Here is a 26814-nt window from a genome sequence, read left to right on the forward strand (position 1 = left end):
GAATATGGGCACAGATATTTTAACAAAGTTTTAAAACTATCATGAAGAGGAGATACTGCTATGTAGTTTATAAACTGGGAAAATGTGTTGATGCACTGCACAGAAAGCTGCAAAATCCTTGTATACTGACCAAAAATATAAACGCAACATGAAACAATTTCAAAGATTTTACTGAGTTACAGTTCATATAAGGAAATCAGTCAATTTAAATAAATATATTAGGCCCTAATCTATGGATTTCACATGACTGGGAATACAGATATCTCCTTCGCACAGAGTTGATCAGGCTGTTGACTGTGACCTGTGAAATGTTGTCCCACTTCACTTCAATGGCTGTGCGAAGTTTCTGGATATTAGCAGGAACTGGAACACACTGTCGTACACGTCAATCCAGAGCATCCCAAACATGCTCAATGGGTGACATGTCTGGTGAGTATGCAGGCCATAGAAGAACTGGGACATTTCCATTAATTGTGCACAGATCCTTGTGACATGGGGCTGGTCATGGCACGACAATGGGCCTCGTCATGGTATCTCTATGCATTCAAATTGCCATAGATAAAATGCAATTTTATTCGTTGTCCGTAGCTTATGCCTACCCATACCATAACCCCACCGCCACCATGGGGCACTCTGTTCACAACTTTGACATTAGGAAACTGCTCTCCCACACAACGCCTGTTACGGACAACTAGGTGTGGTGGGTGGAATCCGGCGCAGAGAGCAAGGTTCAGTCGTTTCTTCCAATTTATTCCCCAGCACAACAAAACAGTCACGCCAACACACAGGGTGTATACATGTTGCCAGTCCAAAACAGGACAAACTAGTCCGGAGAATAAATACACGAAAATAAATCACACCATCAAACACAGAGTAACAAATGACAAGCCCGCACAAATACCCAGCGGGCCTAGTGCCCTTAAATACCCTACAAACAAAACCTAATACTAAACAGGTGTACCCAATTACCCAATAACCCAAAACAAACGGAAAGGGAATCGATGGCAGCTAATAGGCCGGCGACGACGACCGCCGAGCACCGCCCGAACAGGAAGAGGCACCATCTTCGGCGAGGTTCGTGACAACGCCATACAGGTGGTTTGCGGTTTGGACGTACTGCCAAATTCTCTAAAACAATTTTGGAGGAAGTTTATGGTAGAGAAATTAACAAATTATCTGGCAACAGCTCTGGTGGATATTCCTGCAGTCAGTATGCCAATTGCACACTCCCTCAAAACTTGAGACATCTGTGGCATTGTGTTGTGTGACAAAACTGCACATTTTTAGAGTGGCCTTTAATTGTCCACAGCACAAGGAGCACCTGTGATCATGCTATTTAATTAGCGTCTTGATATGCCACACCTGTCAGGTGGATGGATTATCTTGGCAAATGAGAAATGCCCACTAACAGGGATGTAAACAAATTTGTGCACAACATTTAAGATAAATAAGCTTTTTGTGCATATGGAACATTTTCTTACATTTCAGCTCATGAAACATGGGACCAACACTACATGTTGCGTTGATATTTTTTTTCAGTGATTTCATGGAGCATGGATTGTGCTTGCCTGTTAAACTAAATCTAATTGCGTAAAATGACGTGGTTGGGTATAGAACGTTTTATTGTAGCTCCTGAGTGTCACAGAGACGTCGACGAGAAGACATACCCGATTTCAAATCCATCCAAACTCCACCCTGATTATTTAACTCGTTATACCACACTGTGTGATAATATTTGAACGTATCTGCACTCTATTGGGAGACAATATAAGCAATCTATTTGAATTTCCAGTCAAAACGGACCAGTTCAACACAACCGAACAGTTCATACTTATTGGTTATGAGACAGTATTTTGGAACAAACTCGAACCAATGACCATACAAAAATACTGATACTAACAGCTGAGAACCTTCAGAGGTGGATCCTAACTTCCACTTCAGTCCAATTTTCCACTTAGTCTCCCACTGACATCAATGCATCACTAAGTGACTGAAGTGGAAGTTAGGATTTGCGCTTAGAGTGATCCATATTTTACCTTTATTTAACTAGGCAAGTCAGTAACACCAGCTGTAAAGACATGAATAAACTTTGCAAGTGATTACATTAGTTGAAGTTATATGTCCACAAAAATGGAAATAAACTCCCTTTCCATTCATAACTAGTTAAGTAATTATTCTTCAAACCACCTTGTATAGACTTGTGCCAGTTAAAAGGGAAGACAAACATGGTCTTTGCACAAATGTATACAACTTTTATGTTTTATTTACCCCTTTTCAATATGTGTTAAAAACAAACAAAAAATAGCATAGCACAAACAACTGAAAATATCACAATTTACAATGATGAGAGGAAGAAGAACATTTGTCAAAATTCCATTTCTTCTTAACCGGTTGTGGTTTGTCAATGTATCAGAATCCAAAATAATTACAGCAGAAACAAACATGATTACAGGCTTTTAGGCCCTAGAGGGATTTCAGTCCTTCTGGTCCTTGCCTGTGTTTGAGGTGTTTGTTTAGTTCACCTCATACACTTAACTCTTAGGGCTAAGACTCTCGGGGCTAAGATGACTGTCAGTCGGGGGAAATTGAGATAAATTAAATGTAAATAACAGACAAACCACATCGGACAGGCCTATTTTTGAGACCCACGTGAATAAACATTTAAGAATCATATCATAATGGGAGGCGAAACTAAACAAAAAAAAGCAACTTGTTATGTCCTTAAAACTCAACTAAAATGAATTTTAAAAAGTATATGTTACATAATACTTTTTAGCGGTTCGACATGATGTAGTAGGGTAGCCCATGCACTCTGTGCATCAAGTTTGTGGTTCCAGGTGAAAGAAAACACACAAAACATGCAACCTTGCCCTCGGATGCCAGAAAGCCCACTGCATCAAAACTTGAGCAGAAACGGAAGGAGGATGACCAGAAGTAGACAGGTGTAGGTGTGTACGTGTGTCCCCATCGAGCCGCTGTTCCCATCCTGCACTGCTCCGGGTCCTGTCATGGCGTAGGTGGAGGGCGGAGGAGAGGGAACAAAACATTTGGATGAGTTTGAGGCATTCAAGATTGGTTTTGCCCTTTCTCTTCCATAAACCTGTCGGATGGATATCACTATGCAAATCTTCTGTTAACAAGTGATTCACAGCTCTAATACCTTCTCATCAACTCTTAACTAGCTGTCTGCTCAAGAGAGAAGTGTGTCTCACTGATATTCGCAAATTTGTGTGGTAGTACAACAATATACAACTACATCCCCCTTTCCCCTAACGTCACCTACAGGTATCAGTACTGTTAATCTACGGGTTAGTATTTAATCATGTGTTGATCACATTTTTAAAAAAATAATTAGTTTGTGGGTATTAGGTTAGGTTTTAAAGTGGATTCATTACAAACCTGCCGGTAATGCAAAGGTTTCAGAGGGTGTCTTTTCTAACACAGATGAACTCAACAATAACACATTGGTTGACCCCTCTAAAAAGAGAGATTATATGAAAGAAGGCACTCAAAACATGTCAACAGAGCAGCTCACAAGCAAATGCTGCTCACATGCAAAATGATCTGAGTAATTGACACTCAGCACATAATAAACTACCCCCTGGGCCAAACGGTTGCTAGGTACCACACCTGGGTTCAAATACTATTTAGGGTATTTCTATTACTTTTAAAGACATTTGGAAGTAATTATTTCGATGTTTTTTATTTGAAAAGACAAGTAGTTGAATATAGGAATGTATTTGGAGATACACTGAAAGTCTTTGAAAATACTCAAATGCATCGACGCAAATACACTCCCATGCCCAGGTATTTGGGAATAGTATTTGAAATAAATATTTGAAAATACATTCAAATAGTACGATATGTATAGGAAATTATTTGAAAAAAGTTTCAAATACTTCATTTAGAAGTAGTTGATTTGTGCCATATTATTTGAAAATACTCACACATACAAAATAATTATTTGAATAACAAACACAAATGTATTTTACCAAGATCTATTAGGTAACCAATTCAAAAGAGGACATTATTGTTATTTTTAGTTCTGTTTACTTATTACCCGACATAGATACAGTGCCTTCAGAAGGTATTCACACACTGACTTTTTCCAAATTTTCTTGTGTTACAAAGATACATGTGGATTTAATTGTAATTTTTTTTTTTTGTCAATGATCTACACAAAATACTCCGTAATGTCAAAAGGGAAGACATTTTTTTTAAAGTGTACGCACACACACACACACACACATACATATATATATATATATATATGAATGGAACATAAAACACTAATATATTTTGATTGACATTATGGGGTAGCCTATTGTTTGTTGATCAGTAAACAAAATATAAATGTAATACATTTTACAGTTAGGCTGGAACACAACAAAAGGTGGACAAAGTTAAGGGGTGTGAATCCTTTCTGAAGACACTGTATGTCCATGGTATTTCTGGCACAGCTAGGTTAGCTAATATAGCTATGCTAATCAGGTCATTCCCAGACTAAGAAATATTCCAATCGCGATTCCTGCTGATGGAATGTTTAAGTGGGGGCACTCAGTATATATACACCTGTTCTGAAAGGCCCCAGAGTCTGCAACAACACTAAGCAAGGGGCACCACCAAGCAAGTGGCACCATGAAGACCAAGGAGCTCTCCAAACAGGTCAGGGACAAAGTTGTGGAGAAGTACAGATCAGGGTTGGGTTATAAAAAAATATCAGAAACTTTGAACATCCCACGGAGCAACATTAAATCCACTATAAAAAAAATGTAAAGAATATGGCACCACAACAAACCTGCCATGAGAAGGCCGTCCACCAAACTTACGGACCAGGCAAGGAGGGCATTAATCAGAGAGGCAACAAAGAGACCACAGATAACCATGAAGGAGCTGCAAAGCTCCACAGCGGAGATTGGAGTATCTGTCCATAGAACCACTTTAAGCCATACACTCCACAGAGATTGGCTTAACGGGAGAGTGGCCAGAAAAAAGCCATTGCTTAAAGAAGCAAACAAGTTTGGTGTTCGCCAAAAGGAATGTGGGAGACTCCCCAAACATATGGAAGAAGGTACTCTGGTCAGATGAGACAAAAATTTTGCTTTTTGGTCATCAAGGAAAACGCTATGTCTGGAGCAAACACAACACCTCTCAACACCCCAAGAACACCATCCCCACACTGAAGCATGGTGGTGGCAGCATCATGATGTGGGGATGTTTTTCATAGGCAGGGACTGGGAAACTGGTTAGAATTGAAGGAATGGTGGATGGCGCTAAATACAGGGAACTTCTTGAGGGAAACCTGTTTCAGTCTTCCAGAGATTTGAGACTGGGACGGATGTTCACCTTCCAGCAGGACAACGACCCTAAGCATACTGCTAAAGCAACACTATAGCTGGAGCTGGAGCAGTTTATCCTTGAAGAATGGGCAAAAATCCCAGTGGCTAGATGTGCCAAGCTTATAGAGACATGCCCCAAGAGACTTGCAACTGTAATAGCTGCAAAAGGTGGCACTACAAAGTATTGACTTTGGGGGGGTGTATAGTTATGCACACCCCAGTTCTGTATTTTTGTCTTTTTTCTTGTTTGTTTCACAATCAAGAATATTTAGCATCTTCAAAGTGGTAGGCATGTTGTGTAAATCAAATGATACAAACCCCCCCAAAATAAATGTTGATTCCAGGTTGTAAGGCTACAAAATAGGAAAAATGCCAAGGGGGTGAATACTTTCACAAGCCACTGTACATAAATACACATATTTTCAAATAATATTTTCCTTTATTATTTTCCACTAACCCTACCACCCCTCCACTAATTGGAGTAAACTAATGAACAACAACACTTAGGCTTCTACTGTACATACTACGTATCTATTTTACGATAGTAAAATGTTGTTTGTTTTTACTTCTATACTTCCGCTACCCTCAACCCCTCCCATCTAATTCTGAAGACCATCCAGTTTGATTTCTATATTTCATATATTTTTAACTGTGCTGTTTCACAAAAGGTCTGAACCTATATACCTTTTTACGGACACAGTATGCTTTACATTAGTTATCTTGTTATTATTATTCCCACCCTTCAGCTCCACTAAACCCCTCCCATCTATCACCATCCATATTGGATTTCTATTTTCCATATATCTTTCAACAGTGCTGTGATGTTTCACAAAAGTTCTGAACGTTTCTATTCTCATAGTTTCTACAGATTCTAAATCAAATATAAACATTATTGCTAAAAGTATTATTATATGATTGATTGATTGACTATGACTTTTCAAATCACCCAGTAGTGCTATCTTCAGAGTTAGTTTCAGGTAAATGTTGCAATTCTTCAGCCATTCCTGAACCTGTGACCAAAAGCAAGCTACATATGGACAGTGATCTAATGATTCTGTCTCTTCCCAGCAAAGTCTGCAGAGCTGAGATGGTTGTATCCCCCATATACAGTGGGGCAAAAAAGTATTTAGTCAGCCACCAATTGTGCTAGTTCTCCCACATAAAAAGATGAGAGAGGCCTGTAATTTTCATCATAGGTACACTTCAACTATGACAGACAAAATGAGAAAAAAAATCCAGAAAATCACATTGTAGGATGTTTTATGAATTTATTTGCAAATTATGGTGGAAAATAAGTATTTGGTCACCTACAAACAAGCAAGATTTCTGGCTCTCACAGACCTGTAACTTCTTCTTTAAGAGGCTCCTCTGTCCTCCACTCGTTACCTGTATTAAGGCTGGGAAGACTGAATCTGCAATAGGTAAGCAGCTTGGTTTGAAGAAATCAACTGTGGGAGCAATTATTAGGAAATGGTAGACATACAAGACCACTGATAATCTCCCTCGATCTGGGGCTCCACGCAAGATCTCACCCCGTGGGGTCAAAATGATCACAAGAACGGTGAGCAAAAATCCCAGAACCACACGGGGGGACCTAGTGAATGACCTGCAGAGATCTGGGACCAAAGTAACAAAGCCTACCATCAGTAACACACTACGCCGCCAGGGACTCAAATCCTGCAGTGCCAGACATGTCCCCCTGCTTAAGCCAGTACATGTCCAGGCCCGTCTGAAGTTTGCTAGAGAGCATTTGGATGATCCAGAAGAAGATTGGGAGAATGTCATATGGTCAGATGAAACCAAAGTAGAACTTTTTGGTAAAAACTCAACTTGTCGTGTTTGGAGGACAAAGAATGCTGAGTTGCATCCAAAGAACACCATACCTAGTGTGAGGCATGGGGGTGGAAACATCATGTTTGGGGCTGTTTTTCTGCAAAGGGACCAGGACGACTGATCCGTGTAAAGGAAAGAATGAATGGGGCCATGTATCGTGAGATTTTGAGTGAAAATCTCCTTCCATCAGCAAGGGCATTGACGATGAGTCTTTCAGCATGACAATGATCCCAAATACACTGCCCGGGCAACGAAGGAGTGGCTTCGTAAGAAGCATTTCAAGGTCCTGGAGGGGCCTAGCCAGTCTCCAGATCTCAACCCCATAGAAAATCTTTGAAGGAAGTTGAAAGTCCTTGTTGCCCAGCAACAGCCCCAAAACATCACTGCTCTAGAGGAGATCAGCATGGAGGAATGGGCCAAAATACCAGCAACAGTGTGTGAAAACCTTGTGAAGACTTACAGAAAACATTTGACCTCTGTCATTGCCAACAAAGGGTATATAACAAAGTATTGAGATAAACTTTTGTTATTGACCAAATACTTATTTTCCACCATAATTTGCAAATAAATTCATAAAAAATCCTACAATGTCATTTTCTAGATTTCTTTTTTCATTTTGTCTGTCATAGTTGAAGTGTACCTATGATGAAAATGACAGGCCTCTCTCATCTTTTTAAGTGGGAGTACTTGCACAATTGGTGGCTGACTAAATATTTTTTTGCCCCAATGTATATGATATTCTATTTGTTACATGAATTATGTATAATAATTTACATTGAAAATTCAATGTTTTGAATCCGGCGGTTGTAAATCTGAATAAAGGGAAAAAGGCCATTTTTGAACATGGGGTGAGACATTCTTACTAATCCGCTAGAGAACCAGTTCAGATTTAAGTATAGCTTTTGTATAACTGACACCTTTAGTGAGAGGTCTAATGCTTTAATATTGTCACGCCCTGACCTGAGTATTCTTTGTTTTCTTTATATATTTTGGTTAGGTCAGGGTGTGACGAGGGTGGTATGTGTGTTTTTTTGTCTCATCTAGGGGTTTTGTATGTCTAGGTGTGTGTGTCTAGTCTAGGCATATTGTAGGTCTATGGTGGCCTGGATTGGTTCCCAATCAGAGGCAGCTGTTTATCGTTGTCTCTGATTGGGGAACCTATTTAGGTTGCCATTTTCCAGTTTGGGTTTGTGGGTTATTGTCTATGTTATGTTGCTTGTTAGCATAGTGGTTCTTTAGCAGTCACGGTCGTCTTGTTTGTTTTAGTGTACTTCGTGGTTTTTCTGTCTTTTCATTAAATCATGCATTCACACCACGCTGCGCTTTGGTCTACTCAATACGACGATCGTGACAAATATTTAATCATTTCTGCGCACCAAACTCATGACATAAATAGGCCCGTTTACTTTTGTCTGTCTTGCCGTTCTAAATAAAATTGAATATTTTTTGCTCATATAATTAAAAAAACAGGTCACTAGGATATGACTAAAGAGTTAATCACTGTGATTTTTTCACAAATAGACAGGTATTTTCTGTTCCAAGATAGCAAGATCTTATCAATTTTTGTTCACTTTCTATTAAAATGTATTGTAGTGAGATAATTTTTTTATTTTGGGATATGTATACAGAGTATGTCCACATCACCGTCAGACCATTTTATTGGTAAACTACACAATAATGTAAAAGTTTACAATTGGCTCATTCATCCCCCTCCTCTCCCCTGTAACTATTCCCCAGGTCGTTGCTGCAAATGAGAACGTGTTCTCAGTTAACTTACCTGGTAAAATAACGGATAAATAAACCAAATAAATATATTTTTGTGATCCAGAGAGGTTATAAAAAGTATCTAGAGCCTATGGATTTCTAACCACTTGATATTGTTGGATCTGATTTTAATAGCTAACATTTCAACAATACCTTTTTAATTCTATGCGCTATGCATTTTGCGAGACTTTGCATCACAACACTGAAGTGTAAGGTGACTCCAATTTTTTTTAATGGCTGGATCTTTATATTTACACCTTGGATCCTGTTTCAGTATTAATGAAATCAGACCTTCTTGTTGAGTATCGAATAATCTAAAATGTTTAAAGGAGAGGTAAAAACATGCTAATAACGGTCCTCTGAGTACATCAAAACGTTTTGGTATACCTCCACTGGTATTCCATCCAGCCCTGGAATTTTCCCAGACTTAAAGGCTTTAATTGCATCAAGAAGTTCCCCCTCTGTAATTTGGCCTTCACATGAGTCTTTCTGTGCAGTTGTTCATTTTACTTTATTTAATATAAAAAAATCCATACAATTAACTTTGGTTAGTGGAGATCGAGGAGACAAACTGAAACCTGCTTAAAGTACTTTGCTTCCTCTTTCAAAATATTGTTTGGCGAATCATGGACTCTGTCATTTTTAACAAGTTTCCGTAATTGTTTTTGATAGAATTTCTAAGTTGAAAATAAAAAATAATTTGGTGCATTTTCCCCCATATTCATCCAGTTCACGTTATTTTTATATAATCGTTCTTGAATAAGTTCCTACATTTATTTTGGTTTTTCTCTAACTTATTGTTTACCTCTATGGTACAGTTTTTATTGCCATCTATCTGTACTGATAGTCCTTCCATTTAATTTGTTAATTTGTACTCTTTTGACCTAAATTGCTTTTGTTTTAGAGATGAGTTGTAACGGCTCTCGTTGGTGGAAGGAAGAGTGGACCAAAGCGCAGTGTGGAAAGTGTTCATGATATTTATTTTCCAGAAACACTCAAACAAAAATAACAAATCCCAAAAAAACTAAAGCGAACAGTTCCGTCAGGCACAGACACTAAACAGAAAATAACACCCCACAAAAACCAAACGGAAAATCACAACTTATATACAGTATGATCCCCAATCAGAGACAACGATAGACAGCTGCCTCTGATTGGGAACACAATTCGGCAAAACAAAAAATAAATAGAAAACATAGATTTTCCCACCCGAGTCACACCCTGACCTAACCAAACAGAGAATAAATAAGGATCTCTAAGGTCAGAGTGTGACATGAGTACTGAATTGCATGGCATCTAAAGGCACATTTAAAAGTGTAAAAAGTAAATTATAAATTATTCTGTCCTAGTTAAAAACAAGTTATCATCCAATAGGCTTTGATTAAATGTCCAATATCCTCACCCATGTGGAGGTCGGGAGTGTTGGAAAGATTTTTCAAATAACGAGGAACTATGTTTCGCAATAGGTGATAAAAAAACAGACTTCATTGACTTGTGTGAAGCAAATAAAAAATTACTGAAAGCTCAGCTTATTAGTGGTGTACGTGGTGAGTTAAGACAATCAGAAATCAGATATTGCCAAATGGGCTCTTTCATAAATATGCATTCATTCTCGGAGAGACGTACCATATCTTCGCCACACACCCCTCCCCTTCTTTAAATAATACTCAAGACACATTATCTTCACACATATTTTAGACTCTTTTCACTGACAGCCGCAACTCAATCAGCTAGACCTATTGCCACACGCACTTCCAAAACTGCGGGCTTCCCAAATAGGCATAGGCCTAGACACTTCTGATTTGAAACAACACACAGCTTTTTTTTAAAAATAAGCTAATGATCCTCTGTGGCTAAGTCATGCTCCCTGTATTTTGTCAGATTTTATTTAGACAGGGGTAATTATGTAATTTTGGCAAAACATTTTACTTTAGGGCAATCCAGCATCCTAACAGTGCACAGTGCACCCACCAACTTTGTTGCCTATGTGATGACGAGATGCTCATGTCTCCGCCGTAACAATGTGAGTCTTTGTCCCAAAGGCGGGAAGGCAGGCGACATGCTTAGGTCTGCATATTATTCCCATGTAAACGCATTGGGCTTTTTCGAGAGTGAACCCTCTCGCTTCGCCTATTCCTCTCTGCTGAAACTATATCAACGGAGAAAGCATCTGAGCGAGCGAAACAGCGCCCCTTTATATGTAGCTCATGTATCTGATGCTGTATGACATGCCACACTATTTTAGTCCAGACAGCATCAGATACATGGTTTAAACCATATAGTATATATTAATGCTTCCGCTCAGTGTTTGAGATCAATTGACACCCTTTACCATGGAACATTGCAATTTATTTTAAACTGCAAAACCTTTACTCACCACTGCACTTTATATACAAGGGTTGGCTGGCCTTCTCTAGTCAGTCATAGGCTCAGTCACTGGTATTCTTTTATTTACAAAGCCATTTTAGGTTTACCATTTTATTTGGGCATTTTTATTGTTCAGAAATGTGGTGGGTACTCTCTCCGTTCGCAGGACTTTATGCTGCTAACTGTTCCAAATGTCCGAACTGATTTTGGTAAAAGGGCTTTTATATGTACACTGCGCCATCGGCTTGGAACGCCTCCCAAAATACTTTTAAATTGGAAGAACTTGTCCTGAATTGTGTTTTCAAATCATTGATGAAGGATTTTGAGGCTGATTCCCTGACCTGTCAATGTTTTTAATTTGCTGTTTAATGATTTTGTTATAACTTTGTGAATTATATGTTTTTTTTACTAGATTACCTGTAGTTTTTCACATTGTTTGTCTGTAATTGTGTAATGACTTGGTGCTACCTATCTTGGCCAGGACAGAGGATATATTTAAAATCTCAATGAGCCCTTCCTGGTTAAATAAAGGTTACATTTGTATTTTTTTTGTAAACATACTGAGACAGAGGGGTGCTGTTTCTCTCGCTCAGATGCTTTAACTGAAACTGATGAGTCTTTCTGTCGGCTCGCGTCTTGTTCAAATATATGATCAATATTTCAATCTTTTATTTGGATGGGCAAGGAGGTATGGTAGGGGGGCCAGGGCCCCTAAGGCCCACTCATAACACCCTCGTCACCAGTATATAGTGAAATAATGTTTAGTACTGTTTTGTCACCAGTATATAATAACAGTAAAGTACAATCACCAGTTTATTAGGTACACCACCCTGTTTACAAAAATGGATTGCTCCTACAGACAGTGAGTCATGAGGCTATGACTTGCTATATAAAACAGATAGACAGGCATTGAGGTATTCAGTTACTGTTCGATTGAACATTAGAATAAGCAAAATGAGTGACCTAAACGAATTTGAGCATGGTATTTTTGGTGCCAGGCACACCGGATCCAGTATCTCTGAAACGGATGCCCTACTGGGCTTTTTACACACAACAGTGGCGGCAGTCCTGTTGGCAAAAACAACTCATTGATGAGTGAGGTCGAAGGAGAATGGCAATACCTGTGCAATCTAACAGGAGGGCCGCAAACAGAAAAATAACGGCACAGTACAACAGTGGTGTGCAGAACGACATCTTGGGGCGCACAACTTGTTGATCCTTGTTATTGCAGCACACGACCACACTGGGTTGCACTCCTATCAGCTAAAAACAAGAAGAAGCGGCTCGATTGGGCACGCGATCCCCAATACTAGACAGTTGAGTGGAAAAAATTGCCTGGTTTGACGTATCACGGTTCCTGTTGCGTCCTGCTGATGGCAGAGATTTGGCGAAGATTTGGCATGAGCAGCATAAGTTCCTGGACTCATACTGCCGGGTGTCAATGGAACAGGATGGTGGCGGTGGTGTATCACCATCCAATCTGCAGCAACTGTGTGATGCCATCAGGTCCTATTTGACCAACATCCCTGTGGAGCATTTCCGACTTGTATCCATGGCCTGAATAATTCAGGCGGTTCTAGATGCAAATGGTGGTCTGACCCGGTACTAGATGAGTGTACCTAATAAACTGTGTATAGAACTGTTTTGTCATCAGTATTTAATAACAATAATGTATAGGACTGTTTTGTCACCCGAATGTCATGTTGTATGCATCATGTACTGCATAAAAAATATGGTGCCATAAGGTCTGGGATTTTGTTCACCTAGAGTGGGAACAAGACTTGTTCATTTAGAGACAAAATGTAGAATTATTGATTTGCTCTTAACGTTAAGAATTTAATCCAGGCCAGACAACAACAATCCAGGCCAAAGTAGAGTAGTCCTCGAACTCCATAAACGAATGCCCTTGACAAGCATCCAAGTGCTTGGAACACATATCATAGTGTACATGATTTGGGACAAGTTTTCTTGAGGGCGAAAGAGGTAAAATTCTAGAGACAATTGTCACAGCTATTGTGTTATGTCCCTTTTCAAGATGAAATGTTTAATCTCAGTAATGATCTTTGTGCAAAGCTCATATTGAATGTGAATTTATACTGTATTTCGGAGGCTGACGAGATGATCTATATAATAAGGCTTATATGAGTTAAACATATTTCCATTCTTTGGCCTTGCAGGGTCGTATGGTTCAGAAGGGCTTTCGAAATCCCAAAATATTGGACCACATGGGGCATTATTGAGAGAGAGAGAGGGACAAAATGATTGCCGTTTTTTTTTACTTTGAAGCCGAGTAACACAATGATTTCTAATTTCCTTTGGATTTTCTTGGAGTTCACCAGCTATTCTATTGGGACATCTATCCAATTATGCTGCCACAGTAGATTATTCCAAAACCTGCATGTGGATAATTACAATAATATTGCTGCTTTCCCCCCACAATCCAAATCAAAGCAAGTAATACATCTCTGAAGAGGGGCGCCACAGTTAATGATCCAGTTTCACTTATATTCCAAACATCTGTCTAATTAATACAATGACGTTGACCACACATCAAATTAATCATTCAAATGTGCATTGCTAACACATTGCTAAGAGGTCAGGTGTAGGGCTTCACTATAGTAGTAACGTTCATTACAAGTATTAGTTACAACTAACTAGAGGGAAGTTCGGAATGGAAAAGAACACATGGCATTGATTAAAAAAAATGGGAATTAGGAATGTGTCTCTGTGATTCCTATAAAGACACCATTCCACAACCAGACAGACAAATTATTTAACAAATTGTCACAACAGCTTTAACACATACAACACAAATGATAGTTTTAGGACAGATAGATACTTACACAGCAGATGAAGCACATGCAAAATAAAATGAAGCCATGCCACATAGCGAGGCGGTTAGGCGGTTGAAATAAGAAAAACAAAATAGAGTTAGCAAAACATTTAAAAAAGGTACAGAGTTCTTCATTTACCATTTCCACAGTGATTTTACTGACTTACTTTCTCCTCATCTGGCCCTCTTCCAGGAAATGTCACTTGTCTGACATACATTTTTAACTTGTTATCAATATTAATAAATGGAATTAGAAGCTAATAAAGTTTTCATGAGCAGCCCAGTAACCTTCTGACAATCTCATTTTGTCATGCACTGCTCAAACATTATCTGGCCCCTTCCAATGGCAGAAACATATTCCTCCTGTCACCTCGGAATTAGCAATGAGTGCCACTCCAGTGATATTGGCATCCAATCAGTTTGTTGTCAATGTGAAAATGGCAATGTTTAAGATGCGTTGTTAGAATTCTGTTAGCGCATCAGAGAGGTGAGCGTGAGTCGAAAAGCATGCTCATGCTGAATACCGGTACTAACCTTGCACTAGTGTTGAGCTAGTAGGCTCAATAACCTCTACACCAGAAGAACAGACCACAGCAAAATATATAAAACAAACAAAAAGCAAACAATCACTGACAATGTTACCTTAATGTGAACAATGAGAAAGTCAAGCTGGTGAATATGTTTTTAGCTTTGTGGGTGCAGTAGTAAAGGCATACAGTGATGCGAAAGGTGTTGCTGTTAACCTAAATCATTATGATAATGTTGCGTTAAATTAAGGTACAGATTCCCAGGCTTACATGGAACCAAAACCGGCTGCTCGCGTGCACTATCGTGCATACATTAATTTTGTTCCCGCACACCAAACGCGATCACGACATGCAGGTTAAAATATCAAGTCAAACTCTAAACCAATCACATTAATTTGGGGACAGGTCGAAAAGCATGAAACATTTATGGCAATTTAGCTAGCTAGCTTGCACTTGCTAGCTAATTTGTCCTATTCAGCTAGCTTGCTGTTGCTAGCTAATTTGTCCTGGGACATAATCATTGAGTTTTTATTTAACCTGAAATGCACAAGGTCCTCTACTCCGACAATTAATCCACACATAAAATGGTCAACCGAATCATTTCTAGTCATCTCTCCTTCTTCCAGGCTTTTTCTTCTCTTGACTTTATATTGTGATTGGCAACTTTCATAAATCAGGTGCATTACCACCACTGACCTCGTTCGTCTTTCAGTCAACCACGTGGGCATCGACAAGGAGGAGATGGCACGTGGGTACCTGCTTCTATAAACCAATGAGGAGATGGGAGAGGCAGGACTTCCACCGCAATCTGCGTTACAAATAGAACTGACTTCTATTTTAGCCTTTGGCAACGCAGACCCTCATTGACGCGCGCGAGCAGTGTGGGTGCAGTAATTGAATAATATAGATTTATAAATGTATTTTGCAACGCTCGCAAACGCGACGCGAGTGGTGTAGTCAGCCTGTCACAGTTCACTTTGAATTGACTATGATATCTATTTATTTAATTTGTTTGATATAAATAACTGAGGCAATTGCCATGCATAACATCAAAGCCCACGCTCGCACGAGCGTTGCAAAATGAATTTAAAAATCTATATTATTCAATTATTGCACCCACACTGCTTGCGCGCGCCAATGAGCGTCTACGTTGCCAAGGGCTAAAATAGAAGTCAGTTCTATTTGTGACGCAGATCGTGCAGCAAGTCCTGCCTCTCCCATCTCCTCATTGGTTTATAGAAGCAGGTACCTACGTGCCATCTCCTCATTGGTTATACACACGTGGGTGACAGAAAGACAAACGAGGTCGGTGGCAGTAATGCACCTAATTTATGAAAGTTGCCAATTGCAATATAAAGTCAAGAGAAGAAATAGCCTGGAAGAAGGAGAGATGACTAGAAACGATTCGGTTGACCATTTATGTGTGGATTAATTGTCGGAGTAGAGGACCTTGTGCATTTCAGGTAAAATAAAAACTCAATGTTTATATCCCAGGACAAATTAGTTAGCAACAGCAAGATAGCTAAAGCTAAAGACAAATTAGTTAGCAAGTTCAAGCTGGCTAGCTAAATTGCCATAAATGTTTAATGCTTTTCAACCTGTCCCCAAATTAATATAATTGGTTCAGAGTTTGTTTTGATATTTTAACCTGCGTGTTGTGATCGCTTTTGGTGTGGTGGGACAAAATACATTTATGCACGATGGTGCACGCGCGCAGCCGGTTTGGGTTCCGTGTTAGTCATGCACTGTTTAGAAATAACACAAGTAAGAAATATTCAGTATACTTTATCATAACTTTCATGAATAAGCATTCATAAATTATTTCTAAACAAATAATAAATAAACATTTCAACATTTGTAAACATTCATAATAAACATTTATAAAATGTTTAATAATTTACGAAGCATTTAGAAGCATGTATAATGGCTTATTCATGAAAGTTATTATAAAGTGTTACCTACACAACATTCTATTTTTTAGCACCTTGAATGGCATAATGTACTCACCATACAAGACAAAGCTTGCGTTGGAGCTGCCGAGTTTGTTGATGGCGATGCACGTGTAGTTGCCGTAGTCTGCCTCTGAGATGTTTAAGAAGGTCAGCTTGGAGAGCTGCCCGGCGTCCTCGATCTCCATGCCATCTAAACCGTTGAAGATCCTTGAGAGAGAAGGAAACAGCTCTGTAGTCAGTGAATACATTTATGAATTTATTTAACCAATTTAAAATGCATATAGAGCTGCCTCAGCCATGCGAGTTAAACAATACACAAAATGTCCTTGTAGGGAAGACTCTCTCGCTCGCTCTCTCTCTCATATATATATATATATATATATATATATACACACTGCTCAAAAAAATAAGGGGAACACTTAAACAACACAATGTAACTCCAAGTCAATCACACTTCTGTGAAATCAAACTGTCCACTTAGGAAGCAACACTGATTGACAATAAATTGCACATGCTGTTGTGCAAATGGAATAGACAACAGGTGGAAATTATAGGGAATTAGCAAGACACCTCCAATAAAGGAGTGGTTCTGCAGGTTTGCTGTGTCTGTCAGCGTAGTGTCCAGAGCATGGAGGCGCTACCAGGAGACAGGCCAGTACATCAGGAGACGTGGAGGAGGCCATAGGAGGGCAACAGCCCAGCAGCAGGAGCGCTACCTCCGCCTTTGTGCAAGGAGGAGCAGGAGGAGCACTGCCAGAGCCCTGCAAAATAGCCTCCAGCAGGCCACAAATGTGCATGTGTCTGCTCAAACGGTCAGAAACAGACTCCATGAGGGTGGTATGAGGGCCCGACGTCCACAGGTGGGGGTTGTGCTTACAGCCCAACACCGTGCAGGACGTTTGGCATTTGCCAGAGAACACCAAGATTGGCAAATTCGCCACTGGCGCCATGTGCTCTTCACAGATAAAAGCAGGTTCACACTGAGCACATGTGACAGACGTGACAGTCTGGAGACGCCGTGTAGAACGTTCTGCTGCCTGCAACATCTTCCAGCATGACCGGTTTGGTGGTGGGTCAGTCATGGTGTGGGGTGGCATTTCTTTGGGGGGCCGCACAGCCCTCCATGTGCTCGCCAGAGGTAGCCTGACTGCCATTAGGTACCGAGATGAGATCCTCAGACCCTTTGTGAGACCATATGCTGGTGCGGTTGGCCCTGGGTTCCTCCTAATGCAAGACAATGCTAGACCTCATGTGGCCGGAGTGTGTCAGCAGTTCCTGCAAGAGGAAGGCATTGATGCTATGGACTGACCCGCCCGTTCCCCAGACCTGAATCCAATTAAGCACATCTGGGACATCATGTCATCCACCAATGCCACGTTGCACCACAGACTGTCCAGGAGTTGGCGGATGCTTTAGTCCAGGTCTGGGAGGAGACCATCCGCCACCTCATCAGGAGCATGCCCAGGCGTTGTAAGGAGGTCATACAGGCACGTGGAGGCCACACACACTACTGAGCCTCATTTTGACTTGTTTTAAGGACCTTACATCAAAGTTGGATCAGCCTGTAGTGTGGTTTTCCACTTTCATTTTGAGTGTGACTCCAAATCCAGTCCTCCATGGGTTGATAAATTTGATTTCCATTGATAATTTTTGTGTGATTTTGTTGTCAGCACATTCAACTATGTAAAGAAAAAAGTATTTAATAAGAATATTTCATTCATTCAGATCTAGGATGTGTTATTTTAGTGTTTCCTTAATTTTTTTCAGCAGTGTGTATGCTGATGACCCAATTACCTTTCTTGAAAATCAACTTCCAGGATAATCTAAAACCCTGCATAAAGCATAGATAGATTCAACATGTTTGCAAACATGCACAACAATTTACCTTCTGTCGTCTCGATACCACTCAAAGTCCGCCTTGGGCACCGCATCCACTTCACACTCCAGCACCCCTCTCTGGCCAAGGGTCACGCCAACGTCTCTGCCCTCTGACACACTGGGGGCATCTACGGGCACACGAGGGCACTCATGGGATCAGGATGCCAGAGAGGGAGTCAAGGTTAGGGCTGTGGCGGTCACAAAATGTTGTCAGCCGGTGATTGTCAAGTGGTCTCACTGTAATTGACCATGAATTAACATAAACACATTTAGCATATCCTGGCTTCCACTACAAGCCACTGGTGCAGACATTTGGAGCATCTACATTTTTAAAAAGTAAAATAAATCCATGAAATATAGCCTACTCCTTCACAATAAATCCATTATTTATTATAGACAGATCTAAAGAAGCATGATATGAAGAAAATGTTGTCTATTTCAATAGAACAGAATAGCATACTCTGAGTTGTCCTGATGTGGCTATACCAAATGGCTGTGGGCTACACTAGTTCATTTAGCAGACAAGACTTGCTTAACCTTTCTGGGATAGGGGGCAGTATTTTCACTTTTGGATGAACAGCGTGCCCAGAGTGACTGCCTCCTACTCTGTCCCAGATGCTAATATATGCATATTATTATTAGTATTGGATAAAAACACTCTGACGTTTCTAAAACTGTTTGAATGATGTCTTTGAGAAAAACAGAACTCATATGGCAGGCGAAAACCTGAGAAAAATCTAACCAGGAAGTGGGACATCTGAGGTTTGTAGTTTTTAAAATCTTGACCTACCGAAAACACATTGAGATATGGATGAGGTTGCACTTCTTAGGGCTTCCACTAGATGTCTACCATATTTAGAAACTGGTTTGAGGATTCTACTATAAAGTGGGGGGCTCATGAGACCTCTGAGTCAGTGGTCTGGCAGAGAGCCTTGGTCTCATGACGCGCGCTCCTGACAGAGTTAACTCTCTCTCGTTCCAGTGCTTTTTCTGTAGACAAAGGAATTCTCCGGTTGGAACATTATTGATGTTTTATGTTGAAAACATCTACCAATTGATTCCATACATCGTTTGACATCTTTCTAAAGGACTGTAACGGAACTTTTCAAGTTTTTGTCTGGATGAAGTGCCTGCGCCTCATGAAGATGGATTACTGGGCTGAACACGTTAACAACAAGTGGCAATTTGGACATATTTGATGGAACTTTATGGAATAAATCAGTCATTTATTGTCGAACTGGGATTCCTGGGAGTGCCTCCTGATGAAGATCAAAGGTAAGTGGATAATTATGGTGTTGTTTCTAACTTTGTTGATTCCAAAATGGCGGATTTTCTGGCTGTTTTGTGTTCTGAGCGCCGTTCTCAGATTATGCTTTTTCCCCAAAGTTTTTTTGAAATCTAACACAGTGGTTGCATTAAGGAGAAGTATATATTTAATTCTGCGAATAACACTAGTATCTTTTATCAATGTTTATTATGAGTATTTCTGCAAAATCACCGGATGTTTTGGAATCAAAACATTACAGCACATAAGGAGCCAATGTAAACTGAGATTTTTGGATATAAATATGCACATTATCGAACAAAACATACATGTATTGTGTAACATGATGTCCTATGAGTGTCATCTGATGAAGATCATCAAAGATTAGTGATTAATTTTATCTTTATTTCTGCTTTTTGTGACTCCTATCTTTGGCTGGAAAAATGGCTGTTTTTTTTACTTGGCGGTGATCTAACATAATCATATGTTGTGCTTTAGCTGTAAAGCAGTTTTGAAATCAGACATTATGGGTAGATTAATGTTTATCTTTCATTTGCTGTATTGGACTTGTTAATGTTTGAAAGTCACATATATCTAAAAATATTTTTTAATTTTCAGCGGAATGTTGTCGAGGGGTTCCGCTAGGAAAGGTTACAATTCTGTGTCATTATTTTATAATATATTATAGTATAAAGAATAAAATTGAACAAAGCTGAGTTGAGCGGTTAGCAAAGAAATTGGTACTCCTATATGCTTAATTTAGAGTTATTTATGTAACTTTAGTTTGTCCTGACCCTCTCTCCTTGGTGAGGATCAAAGGTGCCAGATAAGATTGGCACATGTTTGAAGATAGCCAGACCCCTCTCTCCCACAGAAAGATGGGGGGCTGTCCCCCTCTGCCTTTCAGTATCCACCAAAGGAATGCTTTGTCTAGAGAGTATGGTCTGCCTAAAAACTCTAACGTCAAAAGATTGGACATTGAAACAATATTTCTAATATTAAGAATGTGGGAAATGGTTAACTCTTATGGCTGCAGGGGCAGTATTGAGTAGCTTGGATGAAAGGTGCCCAGAGGTGCCCAGAGTAAACGGCCTGCTCCTCAGTCCCAGTTGCTAATATATGCATATTATTATTAGTATTGGATAGAAAACACTCGGAAGTTTCAAAAACTGTTTGAATGATGTCTGTGAGTATAACATAACTCATATGGCAGGCAAAAACCTGAGAAGAAATCCAAACAGGAAGTGGGAAATCTGAGGTTGGTTGATTTTCAACCCAGCCCCTATTGAATGAATACACAGTGGGATATTGGTTATGTTGCACTTCCTAAGGCTTCCACCAGATGTTAACCGTCTTTAGAAACTTGAATGAGGCTTCTACTGTGATGTGGGGCTGGATGAGAGCTCTTTGAGTCAGTGGTCAAGCACAGAGCCAGGTCCTGGTCACGCATTTCACATGAGCGCGACCTGCGTTCTATGGCTTTTCTAAAGACAATGGAATTCTCCGGTTGGAACGTTATTGAAGATTTATGATAAAAACATCCTAAAGATCGATTCTACACCTAGTTTGGAATGTTTCTAACACCTGTAATATAACTTTTTGAAGTTTTCGGCTGGACCTGCACGAGCGTTTGGATTTGTGTACTAAACGCCCTAACAAAAGTAGCTACATGCACATAAATAATGGACATTATCGAACAAATCAAACATTTATTGTGGAACTATGATTCCTGGGAGTGCATTTTGATGAAGATCATCAAAGGTAAGGGAGTATTTATAATGTTATTTCTCATTTCTGTTTTTTCTGAGCGCCATTCTCAGATTATGGCATGGTTTGCTTTTTCCGTTAAATTCTTTTAAATCTGACACAGCGGTTGCATTAAGGAGAGGTATATCTATATTTCCATGTCTAACAATTTTATTTTCATCAACATTTATAATGAGTATATCTGTAAAATGATGTGGCTCTCTGCAATATCACTAAATGTTTTTGGAACTAGTGAACGTAACGCTCCAATGTATTCTGCGATTTTTTTTATATAAATATGAACTTTATCAAACAAAACGTACATGTATTGTGTAACATGAAGTCCTATTAGTGTCATCTGATGAAGATCACCAAAGGTTAGTGATTAATTTTATCTCTATTTGTGCTTTTGGTGACTCCTCTCTGGCTGGAAAAATGGCTGTGTTTTTCTGTGAGTTGGTGGTGACCTAACAATCGTTTGTGGTGCTTTCGCTGTAAAGCCTATTTGAAATCGGACACTGTGGTGGGATTAACAACAAGATTGCCTTTAAATTTTAATTATGAGATTTCTGTTGTTTTGAATTTGGAACCCTGCACTTTCACTGGCTGTTGTCATTTCGATCCCTTTAACGGGATTGCAGCCCCAAGAAGTTTTAACCTTTCTGATCTCCCCATCCCGGATCCGGGATCGTGAATACAGACTCAAGCTCATTACCATAACGCAACGTTAACTATTCATGAAAATCGCAAATGAAATAAATATGCCATCTCTCAAGCTTAGCCTTTTGTAAACAACACTGTCAGACAACACTCTCAGATTTTCAAAATATGCTTCTCAACCATAGGAAAACAATCATTTGTGTAAAAGTAGCTAGCTAGCGTAGCATTTAGCGTTAGCATTAGCGTTAGCATCCAGCACGCAACATTTCAACAAAAACATAAAAGCCTTCAAATAAAATAATTTACCTTTGAAGAACTTTGGATGTTTTCAATGAGGAGACTCTCAGTTAGATAGCAAATGCTCAGTTTTTCCAAAAAGATTCTTTGTGTATTAGAAATAGCTCCGTTTTGTACATCACATTTGGCTACCAAAAAAACCCGAAAATTCAGTCCTCAAAACGCGAACTTTTTTCCAAATTAACTCCATAATATCGACTGAAAACATGGCAAACATTGTTTAGAATCAATCCTCAATGTGTTTTTCACATATCTCTTCGATGATATATCGTTCGTGGAAGCATGGTTTCTCCTCTCAATCAAATGGAAAAATACTTGCACCTGGCTTTGCGCACCAATTTCGACGCAGGACACCAGGCGGACACTTGGAAAATGTAGTCTCTTATTGTTACGGTGCGTGAATGAGGACCCAAAAGCGAATTAACGTAAACTGAGCTTCTTTAATAACAAAACAAAACGTAGGCTCAGATGGACCGGCAGGTTCCGACAGGACAGGACAAGGTTGCAGCAAACATGACGATAGTCTGGTTCAGGCATGAACAACACAAACAAGAATCCGACAAAGACAGGAGCAGGAACAGAGAGAGATATAGAGGACTAATCAGAGGGAAAAAAGGGAACAGGTGGGAAAAGGGGTGACGAGGTAGTTAGGAGGAGACAAGGAACAGCTGGGGAAAAGAGGGGGAGAAAAGAACCTAATAACGACCAGCAGAGGGAGACAGGGTGAAGGGAAAGGACAGAAACAAGACACAACATGACAATACATGACAGTACCCCCCCACTCACCGAGCGCCTCCTGGCGCACTCGAGGAGGAAACCTGGCGGCAACGGAGGAAATCCTCGATCAGCGCACGGTCCAGCACGTCCCGAGAGGGAACCCAACTCCTCTCCTCAGGACCGTACCCCTCCCAATCTACTAGGTACTGATGACCGCGGCCCCGAGGACGCATGTCCAAAATCCTACGGACCCTGTAGATGGGTGCGCCCTCGACAAGGATGGGGGGGGGGGGGGAAGACGAGCGGGGGCGCGAAGAACGGGCTTGATACAGGAGACATGGAAGACCGGGTGGACGCGACGAAGATATTGCGGAAGAAGAAGTCGAACTGCGACAGGATTAATAATCTGAGAAATACGGAACGGACCAATGAACCGCGGGGTCAACTTGCGAGAAGCGGTCTTAAGGGGAAGGTTCTGAGTGGAGAGCCAAACTCTCTGACCGCGACAATATCTAGGACTCTTAGTTCTACGCTTATTAGCAGCCCTCACAGTCTGCGCCCTATAACGGCAAAGTGCAGACCTGACCCTCTTCCAGGTGCGCTCGCAATGTTGGACAAAAGCCTGAGCGGAGGGGACGCTGGACTCGGCGAACTGAGATGAGAACAGCGGAGGCTGGTACCCGAGGCTACTCTGAAAAGGAGATAGCCCGGTCGCAGACGAAGGAAGCGAGTTGTGGGCGTATTCTGCCCAGGGGAGCTGTTCTGACCAAGACGCAGGGTTGCGAAAAGAAAGACTGCGTAAGATGCGACCAATAGTCTGATTGGCCCGTTCTGCTTGACCGTTAGACTGGGGGTGAAAGCCGGAAGAGAGACTGACGGAAGCCCCAATCAAACGGCAAAACTCCCTCCAAAATTGAGACGTGAATTGCGGACCTCTGTCCGAAACGACGTCTGACGGAAGGCCATGAATTCTGAAAACATTCTCGATGATGATTTGTGCCGTCTCTTTAGCAGAAGGAAGCTTAGCAAGGGGAATAAAATGAGCCGTCTTAGAGAACCTGTCGACAACCGTAAGAATAACAGTCTTCCCCGCTGACGAAGGCAGTCCGGTGACAAAATCTAAGGCGATGTGAGACCACGGTCGAGAGGGAATGGGAAGCGGCCTGAGACGGCCGGCAGGAGGGGAGTTACCGGACTTAGTCTGCGCGCAGACCGAACAAGCAGCCACGAAGCGACGCGTGTCATGCTCCCGGGTGGGCCACCAAAAACGCTGGCGAATGGAAGCAAGCGTACCCCGAACGCCAGGGTGGCCGGCTAACTTGGCAGAGTGAGCCCACTGAAGAACGGCCAGACGAGTAGGAACGGGAACGAAAAGAAGGTTCCTAGGACAAGCGCGCGGCGACGGAGTTTGAGTGAGTGCTTGCTTTACCTGCCTCTCAATTCCCCAGACAGTCAACCCGACAACACGCCCCTCAGGGAGAATCCCCTCGGGGTCAGTGGAGGCTACTGAAGAACTGAAGAGACGAGATAAAGCATCAGGCTTGGTGTTCTTAGAGCCCGGACGATAAGAAATCACGAACTCGAAACGAGCGAAAAACAGCGCCCAGCGCGCCTGACGCGCATTAAGTCGTTTGGCAGAACGGATGTACTCAAGGTTCCTATGGTCAGTCCAAACGACAAAAGGAACGGTCGCCCCCTCCAACCACTGTCGCCATTCGCCTAGGGCTAAGCGGATGGCGAGCAGTTCGCGGTTTCCCACATCATAGTTACGTTCCGACGGCGACAGGCGATGAGAAAAATACGCGCAAGGGTGGACCTTGTCGTCAGAGAGGGAGCGCTGAGAAAGAATGGCTCCCACGCCCACCTCTGACGCGTCAACCTCGACAACGAACTGTCTAGTGACGTCAGGTGTAACAAGGATAGGTGCGGATGTAAAACGATTCTTGAGGAGATCAAAAGCTCCCTGGGCGGAAACGGACCACTTAAAGCACGTCTTGACAGAAGTAAGGGCTGTGAGAGGGGCTGCCACCTGACCGAAATTACGGATGAAACGACGATAGAAGTTCGCGAAGCCGAGAAAGCGCTGCAGCTCGACGCGTGACCTAGGGACGGGCCAATCAATGACAGCTTGGACCTTAGCGGGATCCATCTTAATTCCTTCAGCGGAAATAACAGAACCGAGAAATGTGACGGAGGAGGCATGAAAAGAGCACTTCTCAGCCTTCACAAAAAGACAATTCTCTAAAAGGCGCTGGAGGACACGTCGAACGTGCTGAACATGAATCTGGAGTGACGGTGAAAAAATCAGGATATCGTCAAGGTAAACGAAAACAAAGATGTTCAGCATGTCTCTCAGGACATCATTGACTAATGCCTGAAAGACAGCTGGAGCGTTAGCGAGGCCGAAAGGAAGAACCCGGTATTCAAAGTGCCCTAACGGAGTGTTAAACGCCGTCTTCCACTCGTCCCCCTCCCTGATGCGCACGAGATGGTAAGCGTTACGAAGGTCCAACTTAGTGAAAAACCTGGCTCCCTGCAGGATCTCGAAGGCTGAAGACATAAGAGGAAGCGGATAACGATTCTTCACTGTTATGTCATTCAGCCCTCGATAATCTATGCAGGGGCGCAGGGACCCGTCCTTCTTCTTAACAAAAAAAAAACCCCGCTCCGGCGGGAGAGGAGGAGGGGACTATGGTACCGGCGGCAAGAGCTACAGACAAATAATCTTCGAGAGCCTTACGTTCGGGAGCCGACAGAGAGTATAGTCTACCCCGGGGGGGAGTGGTTCCCGGAAGGAGATCAATACTACAATCATACGACCGGTGTGGAGGAAGAGAGGTGGCCCTGGACCGACTGAACACCGTGCGCAGATCGTGATATTCCTCCGGCACCCCTGTCAAATCACCAGGCTCCTCCTGTGAAGAAGAGACAGAGGAAACAGGAGGGATAGCAGACATTAAACATTTCACATGACAAGAGACGTTCCAGGAGAGGATAGAATTACTAGACCAATTAATGGAAGGATTATGACAAACTAGCCAGGGATGGCCCAAAACAACAGGTGTAAAAGGTGAACGAAAAATTAAAAAAGAAATGGTTTCGCTATGATTACCAGAAACAGTGAGGGTTAAAGGTAGCGTCTCACGCTGAATCCTGGGGAGAGGACTACCATCCAGGGCGAACAAGGCCGTGGACTCCCTTAACTGTCTGAGAGGAATGTCATGTTCCCGAGCCCAGGTCTCGTCCATAAAACAGCCCTCCGCCCCAGAGTCTATTAAGGCACTGCAGGAAGCTGAGGAACCGGTCCAGCGTAGATGGACCGACAAGGTAGTGCAGGATCTTGAAGGAGAGACAGGAGTAGTAGCGCTCACCAGTAGCCCTCCGCTTACTGATGAGCTCTGGCTTTTACTGGACATGAAGTGACAAAATGACCAGCAGAACCGCAATGGAGACAGAGGCGGTTGGTGATTCTCCGTTCCCTCTCCTTAGTCGAGATGCGGATACCTCCCAGCTGCATAGGCTCAGCACCCGAGCCGGCAGAGGAAGATGGTAGTGATGCGGAGAGGGGGGCAACGGAGAACGCGAGCTCCTTTCCACGAGCTCGGTGACGAAGATCAACCCGTCGCTCAATGCGAAT

The 26814-nt window shown here is 41.6% G+C and overlaps 1 protein-coding gene across 7 annotated transcripts in view; it reads right to left on the reverse strand.

Annotated features, from left to right (window-relative positions):
• Positions 1–2229: 2229 nt before the first annotated feature.
• The window catches only part of LOC110538899 (opioid-binding protein/cell adhesion molecule), a 560346-nt gene continuing 535761 nt past the window's right edge, over positions 2230–26814 (reverse strand). For 5 of the 7 annotated variants that reach the window (XM_036937611.1, XM_036937614.1, XM_036937610.1 and 2 more), the window contains 5 exons: positions 18501–18621; positions 16671–16822; positions 14671–14706; positions 3400–3477; positions 2230–3003 (listed from right to left, as the gene is read on the reverse strand). In XM_036937611.1, the coding sequence (XP_036793506.1) occupies positions 2897–3003; positions 3400–3477; positions 14671–14706; positions 16671–16822; positions 18501–18621 (494 nt within the window). In that variant the 3' untranslated portion in view covers positions 2230–2896. The remainder of the gene's footprint in view (positions 3004–3399; positions 3478–14670; positions 14707–16670; positions 16823–18500; positions 18622–26814) is intronic. The other 2 variants (XM_036937612.1, XM_036937615.1) reach the window with 2 other exon arrangements.

Source organism: Oncorhynchus mykiss, chromosome 12 (assembly GCF_013265735.2).
Source record: "Oncorhynchus mykiss isolate Arlee chromosome 12, USDA_OmykA_1.1, whole genome shotgun sequence".
Classification (NCBI taxonomy): Eukaryota; Metazoa; Chordata; class Actinopteri; order Salmoniformes; family Salmonidae; genus Oncorhynchus; species Oncorhynchus mykiss.